General features: G+C 38.6%; 1 protein-coding gene across 2 annotated transcripts in view; it reads left to right on the top strand.

The window, feature by feature from the left end:
• prex1 (phosphatidylinositol-3,4,5-trisphosphate-dependent Rac exchange factor 1) overlaps positions 1 to 20,573 on the top strand; it is a 99,111-nt gene that overhangs the window by 52,284 nt on the left and 26,254 nt on the right. For both annotated transcript variants that reach the window (XM_044114281.1, XM_044114290.1), the window contains 9 exons: positions 482 to 582; positions 2,106 to 2,209; positions 4,412 to 4,461; positions 10,351 to 10,426; positions 10,860 to 10,932; positions 13,132 to 13,277; positions 14,497 to 14,589; positions 18,431 to 18,579; positions 18,664 to 18,749. In XM_044114281.1, the coding sequence (XP_043970216.1) occupies positions 482 to 582; positions 2,106 to 2,209; positions 4,412 to 4,461; positions 10,351 to 10,426; positions 10,860 to 10,932; positions 13,132 to 13,277; positions 14,497 to 14,589; positions 18,431 to 18,579; positions 18,664 to 18,749 (878 nt within the window). The remainder of the gene's footprint in view (positions 1 to 481; positions 583 to 2,105; positions 2,210 to 4,411; positions 4,462 to 10,350; positions 10,427 to 10,859; positions 10,933 to 13,131; positions 13,278 to 14,496; positions 14,590 to 18,430; positions 18,580 to 18,663; positions 18,750 to 20,573) is intronic.

Genomic DNA, 20,573 nt, shown 5'->3' with positions numbered 1-20,573 from the left:
TGAAATCATTTTGCTCTTCTTAGAAGAGAAAAACGGCCCTGGGTACAAATAACCTTCCACTGCTGCGTCAACATGAAGCTTCCCAGGGGACAGGCAGGCAAGCTGAGGAGTCAGGGGGTAGGAGAGCTAAAAACGGCACAGACCCAGCAGAAACACCTCCCTTCAAAGGGCCCCATCTTGGGCCCTCTGAAGGGAAGATGAGCCCTCTGAAGGGCCCAAGATGAGGCCCTTTATCTTGGGCTGCAGGCAGCATCTGAAATGTTTTAAGTCACACATTGGGATGCTGCAGGCAAAGAGGCAGTCTCTCTCCTGTTCGTTTCACATGACAGACACTGAACTGACATATCTAGTGTTGAAAGACTCAAACCAGTAATTTCTCCACTTCACGGTTTTGAAGCCTTACAGTTTTGGTGATTAAACGATAAGCTGAGGATCAGTTTAAAGACGGCTGTCCTCATCGGTTCCTCTTCTCCTCCCACAGTGAATTTGTGTCGTGGCTGATTGAAAGCGGAGAGATCAGCAACGCCGATGAGGGAGTGAACCTGGGACAGGCCTTACTGGAAAATGGCATCATTCACCACGGTAACATTGATCTATTCTTCTCTTCTTTTTGTTTTTATTTCTCTCAATTTCTTTCTAATGTTCTTTCTTCCCCTTTACTTCTTTCTTCCTTTCTTTCTTTCTTTCTTTCTTTCCCACTTGCTACATAAAATCTTTTTATCTTCTGAGTATTCTTTGCCACTTGTGGTTCTCTTTTGTGTGTGTGTGTGTGTGTGTGTGTGTGAGATTCGTTTGTCTTAGTTAGTCTCAGTTTTTATTGTTTCCCTGAGACACGTTTTTAATTTTCTTTGAATTGCTCTGTTTTTTTAAAAACATTATCATCATTATTTCTACTATCGATATTCTTGGGTTCTCCAGACTAAATTTTACATCAACAATGAAAATTTACACACAACCACACCGCATAAATAATTTGTATTTGTCCAAGCTGTTGTTGGAGCGGCACATTCTAAGTGCAATCCACTGTCACAGTTTAGACGAGGCGCTCTGTGGAAAATTTGCTGAAAGCCAATATTCATGTTCCCTAAAACCTGTGGAAAGCCCCAGAGACTCTCACTGACAGCCCCTCATAGCCAAGAGATCCATGCTTTACAGGCAAAATCAAACCATCATGTTAGTCTCTTTAAAAGGAATCTTTCCCTGCATGTCGTAATATCAATAAAAGACAATCAGCCTCATTGATCTCTGCATTCAGTTATACATTGGACTCATTGAAACACGTGTTTGAACGCCAACGTTCCCACTTTTGACATCTGCTCTGCTCCAGGGGCAACCCAACAATGGTTTCATATTCTCTATAACTCCCATGTTTAACGTGTTCCAAAATCCCATTTTCTGGTGCATTCCTTTTGTTTTATGGGGGCATTTCAAGTCTAGACTGAGGCAAAACCAACAGCTTGTTTGAGTCAATGCCAGCTTATTGTGGTGGGACCGATCTGCCTAAGTTTCTGTCGCGTCCTCACCGATAGTTTTCCCATCTCACTGTGGTGGAGGCTTTGTGAAAAGCAACTTGTTTTGGGCGTGTAGTGGCTTTATGGGAATTGGCAGCTGTTTGCTTTGTTGAATATTTCAACATTATTGTTTCTTCTTCAGATACAGATTTTACAACTGCAGATTTCTTTCTAATGTTTGGCCTAGTTTGTACCCTGAGGAAGTTAAATATGTAAAATGATTTTAAACAGAATATGTAAGCCTGCATCTGGATCTAAAATCTAAAATAGTAGAAAATACAAATAAATTATTCTATTTTTGCATTGCTAATAATGTTTTTGTCTTATTTTGCAGTTTCCTCACAAACTAGAGTCGATGTCCCATTTTTGTATGCAGTACTCAGATTTGTAATCGCATCCATAATGCATCTGGAAAAATGAAATAAGACTCACTTTCAGGCAAACTACTGATTAAAACCAGAGACCTCTAACAGCCATCATTTCATATTTACAAGTCAAAACAAACACATGACACAGGAACCTTACGCAGTGGATTCTGATTAGTCTCTTATTAACTACAGTCCAATCCATTTTTCTATTTGGCTGATCTTTCAGTGTCAGACAAACACCAGTTCAAGAACGAGCAGGTCTTGTATCGCTTCCGCTATGATGACGGCACCTACAAGGCACGCAGCGAACTGGAAGATATCATGTCAAAGGTAAACTGATTCTCTCCTCTGTCTGATAAAATCAGCTGAAACAAAGAGGCTGCAGCCTGATTTCCTAGCTGTGTATATGTGTGACATCACAACGTGAATATGAAGCTATTAAAAACAGTTTAAACTCTGTTTACATTTCAAACTGAAGACGGTTTCTGCCTAATAGAGCTGCCTGATACGTTCAGCTGCAGTGGTCACCGTGTGAGCAACATCACAATTACTATTACAATTATTATACAATTATTCCAGTAATGTCATTTGGTAAACCATCACATTTTAGATGCCTCCAAACTTTGCCAATAATGTACTTGGCCAATTAAACACTGTCTTAATCCCCACAACTGATTAAAAACATTGTAATAATGGGGAATAATTAGGAGTTTAACATTTTTTGATTAATTGCAATTACAATTGTCATCAATTGCATACAATTGTCAGAATGGTGATAATATACTTGCAGCCGTTCCTATTCTTTTCTATTCCTTCCTATTCATCAGTAATTCTGCAGGATTCTGATGGTTGCAGTTTCTCTTCAGTTTTTGTATTTGAGCATGTCAACATATTGTGCCATGTTTGTATTAAACTGTAAGAAAACTAGAAAACAAAAGTAGAAGTGGCAGACCCAAACAGTACAGTAACTTACAGCAGATATCTAAAAAGTAAAAACATCTGAAACGCGATCTCTGTGTTTCAGAGAGATCGCAGAGATCTCTCTGTCACAAAGAGAAATGAACTTTCCTCTCTGTGCTAAACATTGGTACCAGATTACGACTTTATCACAGTCACACATTTATACCATCTTGAAAAGATTTACCTGAAGAAATAGTAAATAAACAACAAGTAATTTTCACCAAGTTAAAGTTTAAATTTCTTTAAAAAACAAAATAGATTATATTTGGTTATACTCATCACATTAGAGTTACATTTTTTAATAATCAAACAGTAAAAACTCTTGTAACAATATTCATGTCTTGAACTTAAAACAAGATAAAAATCATCCAGAGCCAAAGTCAAAACACAAAGTCTGAAGAAAGATTCATGAAAACATGTTTGGCTCCATGGAAGCAAAATATAAATTCATGGAGTTAGACAAAAGATGTCTACAGTTACTTTATAGTTACAACATGAAATACTAGTTAATTTGACAAATACCATTTACAGTGATTCAATGAGGGAAATATCAGGTAGAGTATAACTTCTGATTTAAGACTTTATTTTGTCTTGTTAAAACCAGAATTTAATTAATTCTTTTTTTTAAATTGTAGTAGATGATATGATCTCTGGCTTTCCAATGAAGACCGGTTGTGGATGAATTGTTTCAGGACGGCCTGTCTTGGCAGGTTTGCAGTGATGTCATGATATAAAATGGTGTGACCTCAGGAAAACATCTGAGGCTTTTATGATATCTCTGGATTGACTCTGGGATTAGGGTAATTTCTAATGAGAAAACTTCTAAAGGCAGCTGGTTTTACTGGATTTAATTTACCACTAGTAGAGGAATAAATGCTGCAGTACAGTGGGACGCCACATTCACTAAAAGCAATGCATCCTTTTCCTTTTGTTATTCATTACCTTAATATCATCTATCAAATTGGAGTGGGCATTATGGACTTACAGTTTAATTATGATATTTTGTGGTGCAGTTGTCATAACGATAAATGTGATGATAGAAACTATTTAATACTTTAGGTAACTGTACGGCTGTGACTGCATGATGCGGCAATCTTAACTTCACAAACACAAATTATGAAAAACAAAAACAAAACTATTTATAAAACCAGTCACATAAAGAAGTGTGATTTGTATAACCAAACTGCACATAGTAACTGCATTTAATCATATTTTCAGATTTGTTAAAATTTACTGATACTGTCATTGATCAAGCAATGGAGAAAACAGTAAAAAAAAACAGACTTGTTTTTATCAACTCAATTAATTGAAGTTTATTGAGACAACGTTTAATCAAATTTCTTATCCAAATTTATCGCAGTAAATGATAAACAATATAATTTGAGAAAGAGCTTCTTTTTCACTGTGAGCTAATCTAAACATTAGGACCAAATGTGTGTTGTAGACAGTGAATTGATAACCTGAGGGAAGGTTGCTGCACTCTTCAGATCTCGCCTTGTGTTCATGATGGTACATGTTCATCCAAGGCGTGTGCGACCTGTGACTCAGCAGCACTGTGCTCCTCTCTTACAGGGCGTCAGGCTATACTGCCGCCTTCACAGCCTCCACACGCCTGTCATCAAGTAAGTACCTGCTTTCCTAATGCCCTCCCCCTCCTAAATCAAATCAAATCAAATCAAACTTTATTTGTATAGCACATTTCAGCAGCAAGGCATTTCAAAGTGCTTTACATCAAATCAAACACAAAAATACAATGCAACATAGAATCAACAATAAAAACACAACATAGTCAGATTCCGTCAATAAATTTGCAATTGATTACGTTTTGAATACAACTCTAAACAAGTGGGTTTTCAGTTGAGATTTCTATATGCTAATATTTCTGCCCTCCAGGTGCACAGATGCATATTCATAGTCAGGGCTCACATTCACCCCGTTCAACGTTTTCCTGCACTGAAAAAAATATCTCTTTGGATGAACATAAAAAAAAAATCATGGAAAGGTTTTCCACCTGATTTCTTTGCTTTATTTCAGCACCATGTAATTCTGTTACTCCTATTTAAAGCAAGTGTGTTAGGTCAACTTAATATATTAAGGTTATTCCAATGTAAAGCAATTGTGTTGGCTCACCTTATGTTATTATAGTTATTCTATGGTTGATTCTAAATCAAACGTGTTGGCTGAATTTAATATATTATGGTTAATCTAATTTAAATAAAATTAGTTGGCTCACCTTATGTTATTATAGTTATTCTATGGTTGATTCTAAATCAAACGTGTTGGCTGAATTTAATATATTATGGTTATTCTGACTTAAATGAGTTGGCTCAACTTATTTTATTACGGTTATTCTATTACATTTTGGCTCATCTTAATTTATTATGGTTATTCCAATTTAAGGCAAATGTGTTGGCTCAACATAATTTATTAAGGTTGATTCAACTCATTTACTATAGTCGGACCCAATGTAATTTAAAAAAAAACAGCCCAACTAATTTGCAACGCTTTGGACCAAATAATTTACTTGACTAAGATTAATGGCAATTTAGTTGAAACCAACTTTTTTTTTTTTTCTCCGAAGAGTTTTTATGGCACTAGTGGCTCATATTTTTTTGGGACAGTAGGCAGACAGGGTGAGGGTAACCCATGGCAAAGGTTGCCAGGACCTGAAAAAATACCTCTTTGGATGAGCAACGTCTTCGAACTAGCAACGTCTGCGTCAAGGACTAAGGCCTCCAAACGTGCAGTGTGCTAAACCCCTGCGCCACCACAGCACGCTGGAGAAACCAACTTATGTTATAGTGATACCTTCACTCTACTTATTAAGTTGATCCAACTCATGAAAATTAAGTTAGCTCAACAAACATGCACTGTAAAATGTAAAAGTAAAGTGTACTCAAAAAGAAAAGTGACCTGAACTCATTCCAGCCTAGTCTGTTGACTATACTAACTTAAACTTAGCAAAGACAACTTTCTACTGAGGCAAGTAATCAAACTCATCAGCAGCAAGTAACCCGAACTTGGAGTTATGAGTGAGCAAAACGCATCTGCATAACCAGCAAAAAACTCGGCATCATTCGGCAGCTCTCGTTGAACGCACATGCGCATTGGACACTGACGAGTGACGACGTGTTTGAAAGAAACGCCAAACTGTCAACAATACGGCGGTTGCTGCAGCTACGTTTTGTCACGGTAAGTCCCACTGTTTTTTTTAGCAAACTTATATTTGTTATCGCGGCCGTATAATTCATCCGTAAGTCCAGGTTTTGAGGTTAACTTTATGTGTAATGATTTAGCGATGCCTGGGACTAACGTTAGTCGATAATATAAGGTTTATTTAGTGGCTACATGATGGAGCGGCAGTGCAAAAAAGCTGTCCGGGGCGCAAAACAAAAAAAGGAAAAGGGATAAGGATAAAGATGTTGACGGGTTAAAAAAGCCGCTGTACTGTTATAGAAGGCTTATGATGAGTAGACTGCCATAGGTAGGACAGCTGTAAACTGTAGGAGAAGCAGCCGTGATGAAGAAGTGTAGGGTCACCAGATTTGGGTTTCTGAAAAGGAGGACACTTCTTTTTTTGTTGGCGGGGGGGGTAGAATCGGCGGACACACATGCGCCAACGGGGGGGTGGGGGGGTAGAACCAGCGGTAGCACAAAAAATCGGTAGCACATGTGTGTACATGTGCTGCCGATTTCTTTGCCATACAAAGAAACCTGGAATGGAGTAGTGGAACGGAGTGGCAATGTAATCACAATGCACTGTAAGCTATGTAATGTGTTTTGAGGCGGTTGGCCAAAATCCCGGACGATTTTTAAATTCCCCCCGGACATTTCTTTAGGTCTGAAAAGTAGGACATGTCCGGGAAAAAGAGGACGTCTGGTCACCCTAAAGAAGTGTTATGTTGATATGTAATTGTGGTGTTGCTTCTATTGTTGTTAGGACTGAGAGGTGTCTCACACCCCCATTGGGATCCTGACCATCATTCCTGAGGACAGGCAGGCCTCCACTGACTCACTGCACCTCCAGTCTTCAAGTACTGCCATCATTTTGGAAGGAAGTCTTGTCATGAATGATCTTGGGAATCTTCCACATGCCATGTGTTTGCTCTTTGGACTTATTTATTCTCTGAATTTGGAGTACCCTCAACAACTGAAGTACACCTTTGACTTCATCCAAAGGGTGCTTCTGTCACTTGGACATAAATCCCTAAAACCAAAAATACAATCACTCAAAAATCTTCTGATGCAATGAGTGAATGTGATGTGACATTATGGATCAACGTTGATACCTTTACCCTTATTGGAAAAGTGATTTTTATTTCTTGTTTGATTCTTTTTTTGTTGGAGAGAGCATCATTGCACTTGCAGACTACTAAATGGTTTTATGTTAATGAGGAGAAACATTACTTCACTTCACTACTTCACTATTTACTTTATCAATGTTATGATAAATGTTAGGCTCTAGTATTGAGAATTGAGTTTTTGTTTCACACCAGTCAACAAAGACATTTAAGCAGGGATTCTCAAAGTTTTAAAGACTGAGGGCCATTTGAAGGATTCAATATTAGATTGAAGGCTACCCTAGAAAAAAAGTCGTGTCATTTTTTTTTTCCCTAAAAAAAGTCTATGGAAAACTTTGTTTCCAGGTTAGTGTGTATGTAACCACACTTGAGAACCTTGTATTTAAGGTAAACTTGTTTAATTATTAAACATTTTTTTCCATTCAAACTGTCTGTTGGCTCTTTGTTCCAATAACTTAACACTTTTGGTTCATCTTACTTGAACATATCAAGGCAATTGGTTTCCTGATATTTTGCAAGTAATGTGAACTCTTAAACGTGTAAGTATAACTTATTTTTATGAGTACTGCTTAATTGACATAACTCACAATTTGAAGTAGTCATAATTGACATTTTATAGTCAACTTTACTAATGATTTTGAGTTAACGGCACTCAAGTTTACTGCCATTGCATGAGTTGTCTGAATGAATATTTTACAGTTAACCCAATTAATGATTTTGAGTTAACGGTACTCAGGTTTACTGCCTTTATCTGAGTGGTCTAAACATAGTTATTTTTAGCTACTTTACTTGAAGATTTTGAGGCAATCGGTTTCCTAACTTTTTTTAAGTAAAGTGAACTTATTACTTTTTACAGTGTGCTTCATGCTGAAAAAAAGCTATTTAATCGAGTGGAAATCCTTTCCATGATTTAATTACGTTAATTCAAAAACTTTTCTTTAAAAAAGTGTTTTTTTTAAAAAAAGACTTTTTTTTTTTTTTTTTTTACAGTTCTTAAATGCTGAAAGAAATTTAAGAACTGTTTCAGTGCAGTACTTAAATGCCAATAGTGCCCTGCAGAAAAAAACAAATATCTATAGTTTCATGTGTAACTAAAACCACTTTGAAGTCTTCCCAGGCACAAAACAGTTATGTCGTATAATCTCTTGTGATCCCCTGATCTCACTAGATCCTCTTCAAAGGGAAATTAATCTGACTAAATTGAATCACGTTATCTCAACTTGAATACGTTACTCAAGTTAAGACAAAAACGATTGTCTCGCGTGAACTCGCATAATATCCCGTGATCTCACTCGGCTTCAGCACTATATCAGTCTGACTATAATGAATCATGTTATCTCAACATGATTAAATTTCATAAACGTGAAATTGTTGAATTTTTTGTCTATCCAACATGATTGTATCAGGTTTTGACATGAAATTGAAATTGAATTGAAACATGAAATTATTTAGTTAAAAGTACATGATATTCTTTTGTTAATCTGATAACCCCCTAAGTTCATTTTTTACAGTGTGTAACCATTGAACAAACTGCTTCCCTGTCAGGAATGACAGGATGCATGACCTCTAATGTGACCTTTCCAGATTTAATCTGTTCATGTTGGAATCTGTGACAGATTTTTTTAAGACTTTAAATTAAAGAAGGTGGTTCAAGGAAGATAAGAACTTTTAATTTTTACTGAGTAGAGGTAGATTAATTACTTCAGTTCATTTCTAATTTGAAGTGCAAAAACAAATTTCATCCTTTTGTTTTATTTCCTTGCTTTCATATGCGTTAATACCAGATTAATTAAGCTACAAAAATTAATTTCTTGTTTATTTCTAAAGAATATATGGTTCTGATCTGAATTGGATGGATGGATCTGAATTATTTTAATATTAAAACTTCATTTAAATATTAAATGAGATACCTTGAAAGGCTTAGTAGACTTAAAATGAGTCCTGTGAAAGTCTCTCCACACAAACCGGCACCATCTTGTCTGCTATCGTTGGCTCCATTGTTCACTGTCTGATTGAAAAGCTCAGGCTGCAAACAAAGAGGACAAATCCTATTAACACACAAAGGCAGATCCTCTGCCAGCATACAGTTATGTAACAGGGTCTTTCTACTTTTAATCTGCACTATATTGGTACTGTAGCAGCAATTAATTAAAAGGTTTAGGTGATTTATTGATTAATGAATATTAATAATTATGAAGCCTCCTCCTGCTTTATTAAGCTTTCAGAGTGATAAAGCTGCTTCTGATTAAATTTGTCTAATAATGAAGTCTTCACTTATAAAATAATTACTTATGTTTCTTCCCCCTGCATTAAAGACTCCTTTGTTCAAATATGCTCTTCTTAGATACTGCATTTAATGTTAATTTTCATTTTAGCAGTTACAAATGAAGTGAGATAAAATTTACCAGTTTCTAGCAATTAGCATGGTTAGCATAGCTAGGTAGGTAAAGTTGTAGGCTCATTGTTAAAATTACCAAAAATGTTTCTTAATTTAAATAATTTTATGATGGGCAGATTTTGAAAGCTGTAAATGACGGAACAGAGAAACTTTATCAGCTGAAAGTCTGAATGCACCTGAACAAAAGTCAGACAAACCAAACCGTAGCAGAAGCTACAGTTACCTTTTAAATAGTTTCTTACATCACTACTGCCTTTTAGCACCTCATGAGTTTTACTTTCAGTGTTCATTAACACAACCCAATCTGGTCTCTGGTGTGTTCACTGATCAAAACAAGATAGTAAAAAAAGATAGTATTACTGAGTTCCTCCCGACCCCATTAGGGATGAAGGGTGAATAGAAAATGGATGGATGGATGGATTACTGAGTTCCAGCCCACCCAGTCACTGTTTACAGTCGACCAACCTGACTAACATCCAATTTATGTGAACAGCTGATTTTGAGGTGCATTATTATTCTCTATTTTTGTTTGTTTTGTTGTTTTGGTTGTTTAAACAAGTTAAAAAAATATTTTCTGAGCTACAAATGATGATTGCAAACTGTCTGCATTTATATCACCATTGTAATAGCATTATGCAGGCGTGAAGAACTTTGTGTCTTTATTGGCTTTAATGAACCTTAAAGCCATTAAAGGACAGTAAAGGTCTGTTGCTATACACCCTGAAACACTGCAGTGTAAACTTAGTCATAACAGTCAAGATAAAAAGGAATGTGAAATTTACTCCACCTTTTTCCTTTTGTTGTTCGTGCAGGGACAGAGACCACCATCTGAAAACATTTAAATCTGTTTTGCCTGCTTGCAAACTAGTGGACTGGTTAATCTCACAGGTAAGCGTCTTACACTTCAACAAAGCAACAAGAAGATAATAGACCTAAATTCAGGTTAATTTAGTATTTGTTTTAAGCTTTTTCATTTGTTTGTTCTTGTTCTTAAATCAATGGTTCTGTTTAAATTCAGTTAAAATATTTTCATTTTTCCAGTTGAGTTTTATTTTTATAAAATCACTGGAAAGATTCAGTCAGGATGTTTTTTTCTTTGGACAAATGACAAAGAGTAGAGTCATCTGTATAGTTTTGTGGAACAATGAAGGAGTTTCTTGCAGCAGAAGCGATGTGGCTCTAATAATGAGCTCATTGATCAGTTATCTTAACGTCTTTCTGCTATGAATGCATATGGCGGTTTTTAGACATGCTTAGCCCAGGTGCTGCAGCCAGGCCTTTTTACTGACCCACTGATTGCGTCATTGGTTTGGTTTCCCAGGGAGACTGCTCCAACAGAGAGGACGCTGTGACACTGGGTGTGGGCCTCTGCAACAGTGGCTACATGCACCATGGTCAGTTCACTCTACACACACACATGCAGACCATTGCTGCCTCTTGTTTAACACAGTGAATCATTTTACGATTGCACATCATCTCTCGTCCGCTGTGCTTCCTTCTCTTATGCAAGCACTTGAAATTCATTCAGAAGTGTTTATGTTTCAATAATCTCATCCCTGATTCTGCTCTTCGTTATCTGGTCCCGTATTTGCCCCCAGTCTGTTCTGCTGTCAACCTAAAATAATTTCATCTTCCCCTGCCTTTTATACGCTGTATTTGTTTTAAGAAATAGGTGGCATAAATTTGCAGGGCCAGTCTGATTTCTAACAGCCTAGATGACCACAATGCACTGCAGTGGATTTGGTTCCAGCCCAGAATGTTGAACGTAAACAGGCCTCAGCAGTGTACCCTAACCAGAGCCATCTGGGTCAGATCCCTGAACCATGACCACTCCTTGGACCTTTAACTGACAGCTACTGTATTCTTGGAACGGCGTAAAGAAGCGGAAATAGAGATACTCTAAAGCAGTGGTCCCCAACCTTTTTAGTACAGCGGACCGGTCAACCCTCCCTAAATTTTCTGCGCGTTGTAAGGACTGAGATTTCATTCATTTCACTTGATGTTTCTTACTCCTTCTGTTGTTGGCGCACAAGATGTAACCGACAGCATCAGGTTTAGGATTTTCAAAATAAAAGCTCCTTCAGACTCAATACATAGAACGGACACATTAATTATTTCTTGCGCGGCCCAGTACCAATTGGTCCACGGCCCGGTACCGGCATTATACCGGTGGTACCGGTGGTCTAAAACATGAAGTGTCAGAATACTAAAGATGGGATATGACGAGAGCAATTCCTCATTTCCTAACTCAAACTGGGCAATTTAAAACAAGGTCAATGTTGCTTATTCATATGACTGGGAAAAAGTCTTTAGTCATCTGTCATTTCATCATATTTCACTGCACTAAGGAGTTTTAAGACTTCTCTGATTGTGGTTGTAATTGTTTGGAAGATGTTTAGCGCTACTGTGCTTTATTTGTGTCAATGTCGGGGATTATCTGGACTCTAGTGCAGACAAACATTATCGCAAAGAACAAAAACAGAAACACAGCAGGAAGTTTTGGACAAGTTCAAAGCAGGATTTGGTTGAAAAAATAAATGTGGATATTTCAAAGCAAAACAAAATCAAAAACAAGCCACTTTGCACATATAAATGTAAATTTTAAAACACAGAAACTCCCCATTTTTAGATGGTGCCAGTGGAAAAACATCTTGTTTTTTTGTTTGTTTTTTTTTTTTACTAAAACTTCTGTAAATTTGATTTAATTTACTTCAGCTGCATTAGTCATTACACAGGTGGATCTACAGTTTGCAAAAGTCTGTAGCCTTGTTTATAATATTTATAAAAGGTTTATATATTTTATAATGCAAAGAAATTTGGCAAGGGACAAACATATCCAAATTATTTCATGTTCCATCTTCATTTACTCTGAAACTATGGCATCTGCTGTCATACTTACACTTGGAGTCTTCGAAGATTTAGCTTTTTTTGTTGGGAAGATTATCTAAATATAGCTTTTAATTGCTGAGAAAAACTAAATTAGTGTTAATTCATACACTTACATCAGAAAACCTGGTGGGACTTCTAACAAGTTCAGATCAGTAGTAACAGTATTAATGATGCAGTATTCCTCAGGACGTAACAATACATGTTACTGAAGAGCAATTAAATTATGAGGTGAAATTAATGTAAACAACAATAAGATTTCGTTTAGATATTTTTGGCAGGATTTTGAATATTGGGCTTGAATTAGCATTAGCTGTGTGCGCTCACCTGTCTGAGGTGCCCCTTGTGTTAAAGCAACTCTCTACCCAAGTGCGTTCTAACGCATACACACATGCACGTGCACGCACACACGGACACACACACACACACACACACACACAGAGCAGATATCTGTTTGTGCTCTCTAGAGCATTTCCCAGGCTGTTACCCAGATGTCTTTTGAGTCCAGATGTTTCAGATGAGCATCATGGTTTTATGACCTAATTGACCAATGCCCTCTCTATTTTGAAGTCTTCCTGTTTCTACATCACATTTTAGAGCTTTTGGTTTTGCTGTAGATTCAGCCAATAGAAACTGAGAGATGTGCATACTGTCTGTTACTGTTTTTTTTATACTTATGTGTGCTCTTCTTCCTTTTCATCCCTCAGTTTTGGAGAAGAGCGAGTTTAAAGATGACTCGCAGTTCTTCCGTTTCTATGCTGATGAAGAAACGGAGGGAACCGGCACCAAGAGCAAGCAACTGCAGCGAAATGACTTCAAACTCATAGAAAACATCCTGGCCAAGTCCCTGGTGGTGAGCCTTCAGGATTTTACATTTACACACAAATTGTAGAAATTTTCTTTCTCGGCTCAGAATAGCTGCTTCACACTGTGATATCTGCACCATCTGGAACATATATAGATATATATGCTAATAATCAAACGACTGTGAACACATCTCAAAAACAATAAAACTGGTAGACAGATGTTCCTCTTCCCTGCGTTTATCTTCTCCCATATATACACATATAACATTGTTTTAGTTGGAAACAATGAGGTTTCATGTATCTGAAGTAAAAACAGGTTACAGTTTCTTTCTGCAAACATTCGGCTACACTCCTCAGATAAAAGTATATATATGTGTAATCACATTATCATCAGCTGCATTAGCCTGGATGAATCCTCTGTTCCTTTGACTCTGAGAAAACCATAAATCTGAGGCGAACAGAGACGAGACCAAGCTAAGCAGCAATACACACGGCCTGTGTTTACCTACCTGTGTATTTGTCTCGGTACGAAAGCAGCTGATCAGTGAAAGCCTCACAGGTTTGTTAAGAGAACACTGAACAAACTGGAAGACAAAGCAGTTATGTAAGAATTTTCAGAGCTTTTAACATTGTACACATTAATTTACCAGGTGAAATGAGGTCAGCCAGCAGCTCTAGCAGACTGCTTTTATTCCAAAAGGTGCAAAGAGAAAGGGACTTGTTTGTCTAGCGGTAGCCTACAGGCATGGCCAGCGTCTCTTTCCACATCAAATGTGGGAAGCAGTCGTGCTATCTGGCCTTCCATGAGAAGTGGAAATGGCGTTGACTTGATTAGCGGAACCGATTCCCCCCTCTGCTCTTGCCCCGTTACTGAGGCGGAGTGCAGGAACTCTTTATTTACTGCAGTCATGTCCTCTGATACAACAAAGGAGATCGCCATCTTATCAGGGCCGTGTAGCAGGAAGACAGCCCAGCAGCAGCAGATGCTAATGGGGGACGCTAATGGGTTTTGACTATGATGTTCTCAATTCATGGTGACGGTGGGGATAAGGGGGCATGTATGATGAGAGGAGCCAAGAACATAATCGGATGTGAGACTCCTGACACGGGAGGAGAAAATCCCAATCATCTCAAAGGATTTTATGTTTACATGTGGATTTACGCAGATGTGACACTTATTGGAAAAAGGGGAGAAACTTTAGCAAAAGTGTAGAACACACATTTGTCACGCAATGAGCAGTGTAAATGTTTCTGTCTGTGTGCCAGATTCACCCTGAGGAGGAAGACTATGGCTTCGAGATCGAGGAGAAAAACAAAGTCATTGTGGTGAAATCTGTCACCAGGGGCTCACACGCAGAGGTAACACACACACATGCAGAGGTAACAAACACATGCACACACACACACGCACATATGTTTGCGTGGCTACCTTTGTGGGGACATTCGATTGACTTCTATTCAATTCTACAACCTAAACCTTACCCTTGTCCTAACCAAAATTCAATTCACACCTTAGTCCTAAATCTGAGCCCTGACCCAAAAACATTGTTTCCCCTTGAGGGCTTTGGTCCACACCAGGAGCAGTGTGTCCCTATGTGTCAGGAAAATGGTCCCCACAAGTTATTACAAATAAATGCACAGACACACAGAGGTGGCACACATACGCAGAAGTAAAACATACACACTCGGAGGTAACACACACACTCAGATGGCGCTTTTCCTGCCACAGGGCGTTCGTTCCACTTAGTTATGGCCGTCCTCTTTTCTGAGGGCGTCTGTCAGTCTCCTGCTCTCCTCTAATTGGCTGCAGGATCGTTTCCCAAATGACAAAACACACATTTGTGTATTACTGTATGACACACATTAAAATAAAAAAAGAGCCACTTATCTTTGAAATTGATGGAGGATACTTGTTTTCTTTTAATGTTTGCTGTCTGAATGGATCAATCTGACTATAAAACAAACTTTTGTCTTGTCTGAAATATTTTATTTGTAATTAGTAATCAGTTTCTGTAAACAAACAATTATTTGAAGCTGCTGGTGCCTCTGGAACCTCAACGTGGAGGATCCTCCAGAGGCTTGTGGTGCATGTACCTACTATTCGGCCACCCCAACCAGTACTCACAAGCAGAAATGGTCGCAGTGGGCCCAGCTGCGACCAGTACCAAGTACTGGTTTCTGCAAGCCAGTACTTGCAGAAACTCACAAGTACTGGAAATGGTCGCAGTGGGCCCAGGTGTACATAAAGATTAATTTTCAAACAGACTCGTTCACTGATGATAGCTGTGCAACCCTGGATGGCCCAGATGGATGCAGTAGTGGATTGGTGGTGGATGGCCACCATGTCCCAACATGGCTGTGACGTCAGCAAGGAGGTGATGGAGTCATTTTTTGGGCCGGAATCATGGGGAGAGAGAGAGCTGGTCGGCCCCTTCAGAGTCCCTGAAGGTGTGAAAATAACCTCAGAAATATGGACTTTCTGACAGTTCACTTTCTTTCATGGTTCAAAAAGACGAGCCTTACCTTCTGTAGCAAAATCTTCATGCTTGACAATGCACCATCTCATGCTGCAAGGAATACCACTGTGTCATTGGCTGATATGGGCATAAAAGGGGAGAAACTCATAGTGTGGTCGCCATCCTCCTCTGACCTCAACCCTATTGAGAACCTTTGGTATATTCTCAAGCAGAAGATCTGAGGGCGGAATGCAGTTCATATCACAACAGCAGCTCTGGGAAGGTATTCTGAAATCCTGCAAAGAAATTCAAGCAGAAACTATCCACAAACTCACAAGTTCAATGGATACAAAAATTGTGCTGTGATATCAAAGAAGGGATCCTATGTTAACGTGTTACTGGGTTGTGCTGCAAAATGGCCCAAAGTACCTGGAAGACACATAAGGAAACAGTTTTCAAAATCTCTTAAAAATAAAATCTGATGTGGTGTGTATTTGTGTTCATCTCCTCTACTCTGATGCTGCTATTCAATCTGACCAATTGAACAGCAGGTAACTAGGAAACGAGAGGTGAAGTTTATTTGTCAAGCATGTTTCAGCCACAAGGCAGTTCAATGTTTTAGATCATAAACACAACATAAGTAACATGTTATGAGGTCTAGTCAAAGACCAGTTGAGAGGCCAATGGTGAAGTTACAGAGATCCTCAGCTCAGTTGGGAGTATCCGTCGTCATGACAGCTATTAGATGCGTAAATCGCAAACATGGCATTTGTGAAAGAGATAGGGTGAAGAAAGCAGAAACTTTGCAGAGTCATAAAGAGGAGACAGAAAACATGTGGAAAGAGGTCAGATGAGACCAAATTTGAAGTTTGTGGTTATGTTTGAGACACAATGGGGCAAAAGAGTTTGATGAAGATCCTTTCAAGGTACTGCACACTGTTTATCTCCTATAATCCAGTTTTACATTCTCTCTATCCTTTCAGCTGTCCTATCCCTTATTTAACACCATGAAGCCTATAGGCTTCTCCAGATCCTTCCTTCTTCCTTCTTCCTTCTTCTTCCTCCTCCTGCTGATCTGCTTTTAGCCCTCCATCCCCCCTCAGTAACAGAATCGCTGATTGTGACTCGGCCTGTGTGCCAGAGGAGAGAATGAAGCTCTGCTGATTCCCATGGGGCACTGAAAGGGGCTGAGACACACGCACACGTGCACACGCACACACACTGAGGTCTTTCATATACGATGCTATAATAGAAAGTCACGTGCAGTCCGGCTCCCATACTGCGTAATCACATACATCCTCTCCTTGTCCAAGGGGCTGTGGCTCCTCCCAATTGCCATGGCGTCCATGCCGGGCTGTGGTCCAGAGTTGGGGTGTGTGGCTCGGCCCCAACCGGATCCGTTCTCGGGACATTGGGCTCCCTCAGCGCCGCGAACAGAGGAGGCATTATTCTGACAACGTGACTGAAGATGTGAGAGACGAGAGTGTTGGATGACATGCAGCCATCTGAACGAACGACAGCCTGGAAGAGCAAAATGTGCAACTGTTACTGCGTTGTCGCATGTTTCCAATCTGTGTAAAGGTTAACTTGACCCGGCGAAGGTCGTAGACTCAAAGAAGAAGACGATCACACTGAAAACATGTAGGGTGGGGTCCAGCATTTATCAGTTATCATGAAAACTTTCTCATCATGAAAAGACTTTTGATTTATTAGTGTCATGATACATTTTAATTAGTGAAGGTAAATAAAAAAATCATTTTTTTAAAGTAAGTGGCATCTTGAAGAGGCCTGTTGCAAATGGGAGTATTCAAATCTGTTTATGGTGCCATACAGTTACCAAACAAATGAGTGATAAGTAGTTTTTTAAAAAAACATAATACTTATCATTATCACAACAGTACCATAAAATATTGCGATAGCATTCTTAGTCCATATTGCCACTCCTATTTATTCTGATTTTTAAAACAGTGAGCTATGAGTTTGGTGTGGAAATGTGTGCAATCCATCCAGCAGTAACCAGGTGTGCAGCACAATCATATCTATTAATCTTGATATGCACTTCCTGTATGAAAACAACTTTCTATACCTGCATAGTCCTGCATACTTTGATTTTTGTCTCTTGCTTTCTGTTTGGTTCTGCTCTGCTCTTTTGATGCTCAACATGCTGAACACTGCAAAACATACTGCACTGCAAAAACACAAAGTCATAACCAAGTATTTTTAGCTAATTTGTAGTGCAAATAACTTTATGCACTTGAATTAAGACAAAACTAGCTTATAGCAAACTGTTCTGCAAGATCAAAGAGTTTGTTTTTAGTCAAGAACTCCTGAAAATTGATAAGAAAAAGAAAGTTTCAGTTCCACTGGTGGATTACTTTTAGCTTATAATGTGGAAAAAATGTTTTACTATAAGTGAAATAATCTGCCAGAGGACCAAAACTAACTCCCATATCTTGAAGGAAAGTTCCTACTAAGCTAGTTTTGTTTTAAATTTAATTTTAAGTTTAGACAGAGATTTTTGCTAGAAACTAGACAAAAATACTTTTTGTGTTTTTGACTCTAGTCAGGCAGAAACTTGCCTCACATGGAGGAAAATCAGCTGAGGTCTTGCTGTGACAGGCTGTTTGTAAACTAAGTATGGTTCATCTGTATCTCTTCTGAACAACGCTTTGGAAGACAAAGAGGAACGCTGCAAGTAATAAATAAGAGCCTTCTGTCTCCTGTCTGTCCATCTGTCCTTCCAGATGGCCAGCCTGCAGGTGGGCAGGAAGATCTACACCATCAACGAGGACCTGCTGTTCCTCCGGGCCTTCTCCGAGGTGGAGGCAATGATCAACCAGGCCTTCTGCATACGACGCTCTCTGAGGCTGCTGGTCGCCATCAAAGCCAAGGAGTGAGTGCCATGAATCAATCAGGTAAACGTGTTCAGCAGACACCAAACACAAGCTGTTCTGACTCGTCTTTTTTCCTTGTCTAGGATCGTGAAGATCCCTGACAACCCAGAAAGCCTCTCCTTCAGGCTGTCCGGATCAGAACCGCCACATGTCCACGCTGTGAGGAAAGGTGAGACCAGCTGGAGGATACTAAGAGATACCAGACTGGCCTGTTTTTGAGATGTTGGGGCAAAATGTCAGAGTGTTGCAGATGTTGGTGGTGGGAACAAGACAAAATGCAAAAAGATGTGAAGGAGTAGGAAAACTTCAGAATGACCTTATGGGAGTTATTTCAAAAGCTCCGAAGGTGCTGCCTTTATTTCCAACAAATAGTCATATGCATATAGTCGGATATCTAGGAAAATGAATAGATTTTTATGTAGTTTGGCCTGTCATCCACACAAATACTGTGTTTTATACCACTAAAAACAATTATTTATAAAAACTCAGACCAAAGTGGAGATTTGAGTAAACTTTGTGTTTTTGTTTGCATTTGTAAATGGGAATACAGAGATTCCTAAGCATTACAGTCTGAGACAAATAATGTGGCAATATTGACTTCATCTTTTGTTCATTAACTTTATATTCTAATATGCTCTTTAAAAATAGTTCCACGTATTTATCTGTCCACACAAATGATTCTCCTGGCACCATGTTTAATTTCCTAACAGGAAGTGGAGGTTGTTTCAAAGCAATCTGATTGCATTACGCTGCCCCTGTGGGTCTGGTATGTTTAAAACAACACTTGGGCAGATTTGTGCAGATTCATGTGGATAAAAACTTTTCTGAAACTGATGCATTGTGTATGATATTGCTTTTGTCCAACGACATGGCAGAGATATTTGTCTTTATAACGAGCACAGGGCCTAAGACTTTGACCAAACACTCAGGATTTATGCATGAATTTGCTTTTCTTTTGTGATATCAATATGTTCATGTTGGAAAAATGACAAATAAATCAGAGAAACCATGGATGATAAGTGAGATAACTGTTGTGTCTAACCATCTGTTACCCTCTGTTTTTAATTTTACGGGCACCTGTTGGCTAGATGACTTTCTCTGCGTTTTAACTCTTCTGTCATTGGTCTGTTATGTAATCCACCCTGCACACGCACGTGCTTTATGAAACCGCTTATCTTTCTAATCTCAACCGTCTTTACAGCTTCCTGCCTACATATTTACACTTCTTAGATTGACTGAAAGTGGAATAGAGAGGGATTTACTGTATGACATGAGAAATTATGGATCTGTGAAAGTTAGACAGAAGCAGGAATAGAGTTGCAGAGTTAAGGAATGCAATACCTTGGTTTCACTGTATTATGACTTCTCTGCTTTCACCTCGCTTTCTCTCATCTCTCTTCCCTACATAACCTCTGGATCTCTGTTGGTGATTGAGCTTCTTTTTTTTTTCCCAATAAGCCAATTGTTTAGAGTCCAGTATTTTCTCCTCTTAAATTGGGTCCACAGTTGGTTGAGTTGCCCCAGAGTTGCTGGAAGTGAAGGCATCATTAGTATTTTTAGATCAGTGAGGAGAAATGATGGAGGTGTTGATTGGACTTCCAGGCTGTGAAACCTCACATGATGTCACTGAACACTTTCATTTGCTGCTTTCCTCTAAGTGCCACATCACAGATTTAGAAAAGATATTTGGATTTATTTAAGCAAATGTTTAATTTTGTTGCATCTTGTCATATTATAACCAGACACTTCTGTGTAGTTCAGGTGGATTTTTGTGATAGACCAAGATAAAACAAGGCATTATTGTGAAGTGAAATAAGCATTTTTTCTCCTTCACCCTCCTTTTAGGCCTAAAACATGTACTTTGAAAGGTCACCTAATAAAAATTGTTAGTCTGTCTGGAATTTAATCCCAGTATAACTTCAGCTGCTCTGAAAGCTTTGCAACCCTTCAGAAATCCACAGTTTATCTATTGGTGCAGCAAATATTAGTTGTT

The sequence above is a fragment of the Gambusia affinis genome, linkage group LG01 (assembly GCF_019740435.1).
Source record: "Gambusia affinis linkage group LG01, SWU_Gaff_1.0, whole genome shotgun sequence".
Lineage (NCBI taxonomy): Eukaryota > Metazoa > Chordata > Actinopteri > Cyprinodontiformes > Poeciliidae > Gambusia > Gambusia affinis.
This window is presented reverse-complemented; position numbering and strand designations above follow the sequence as displayed.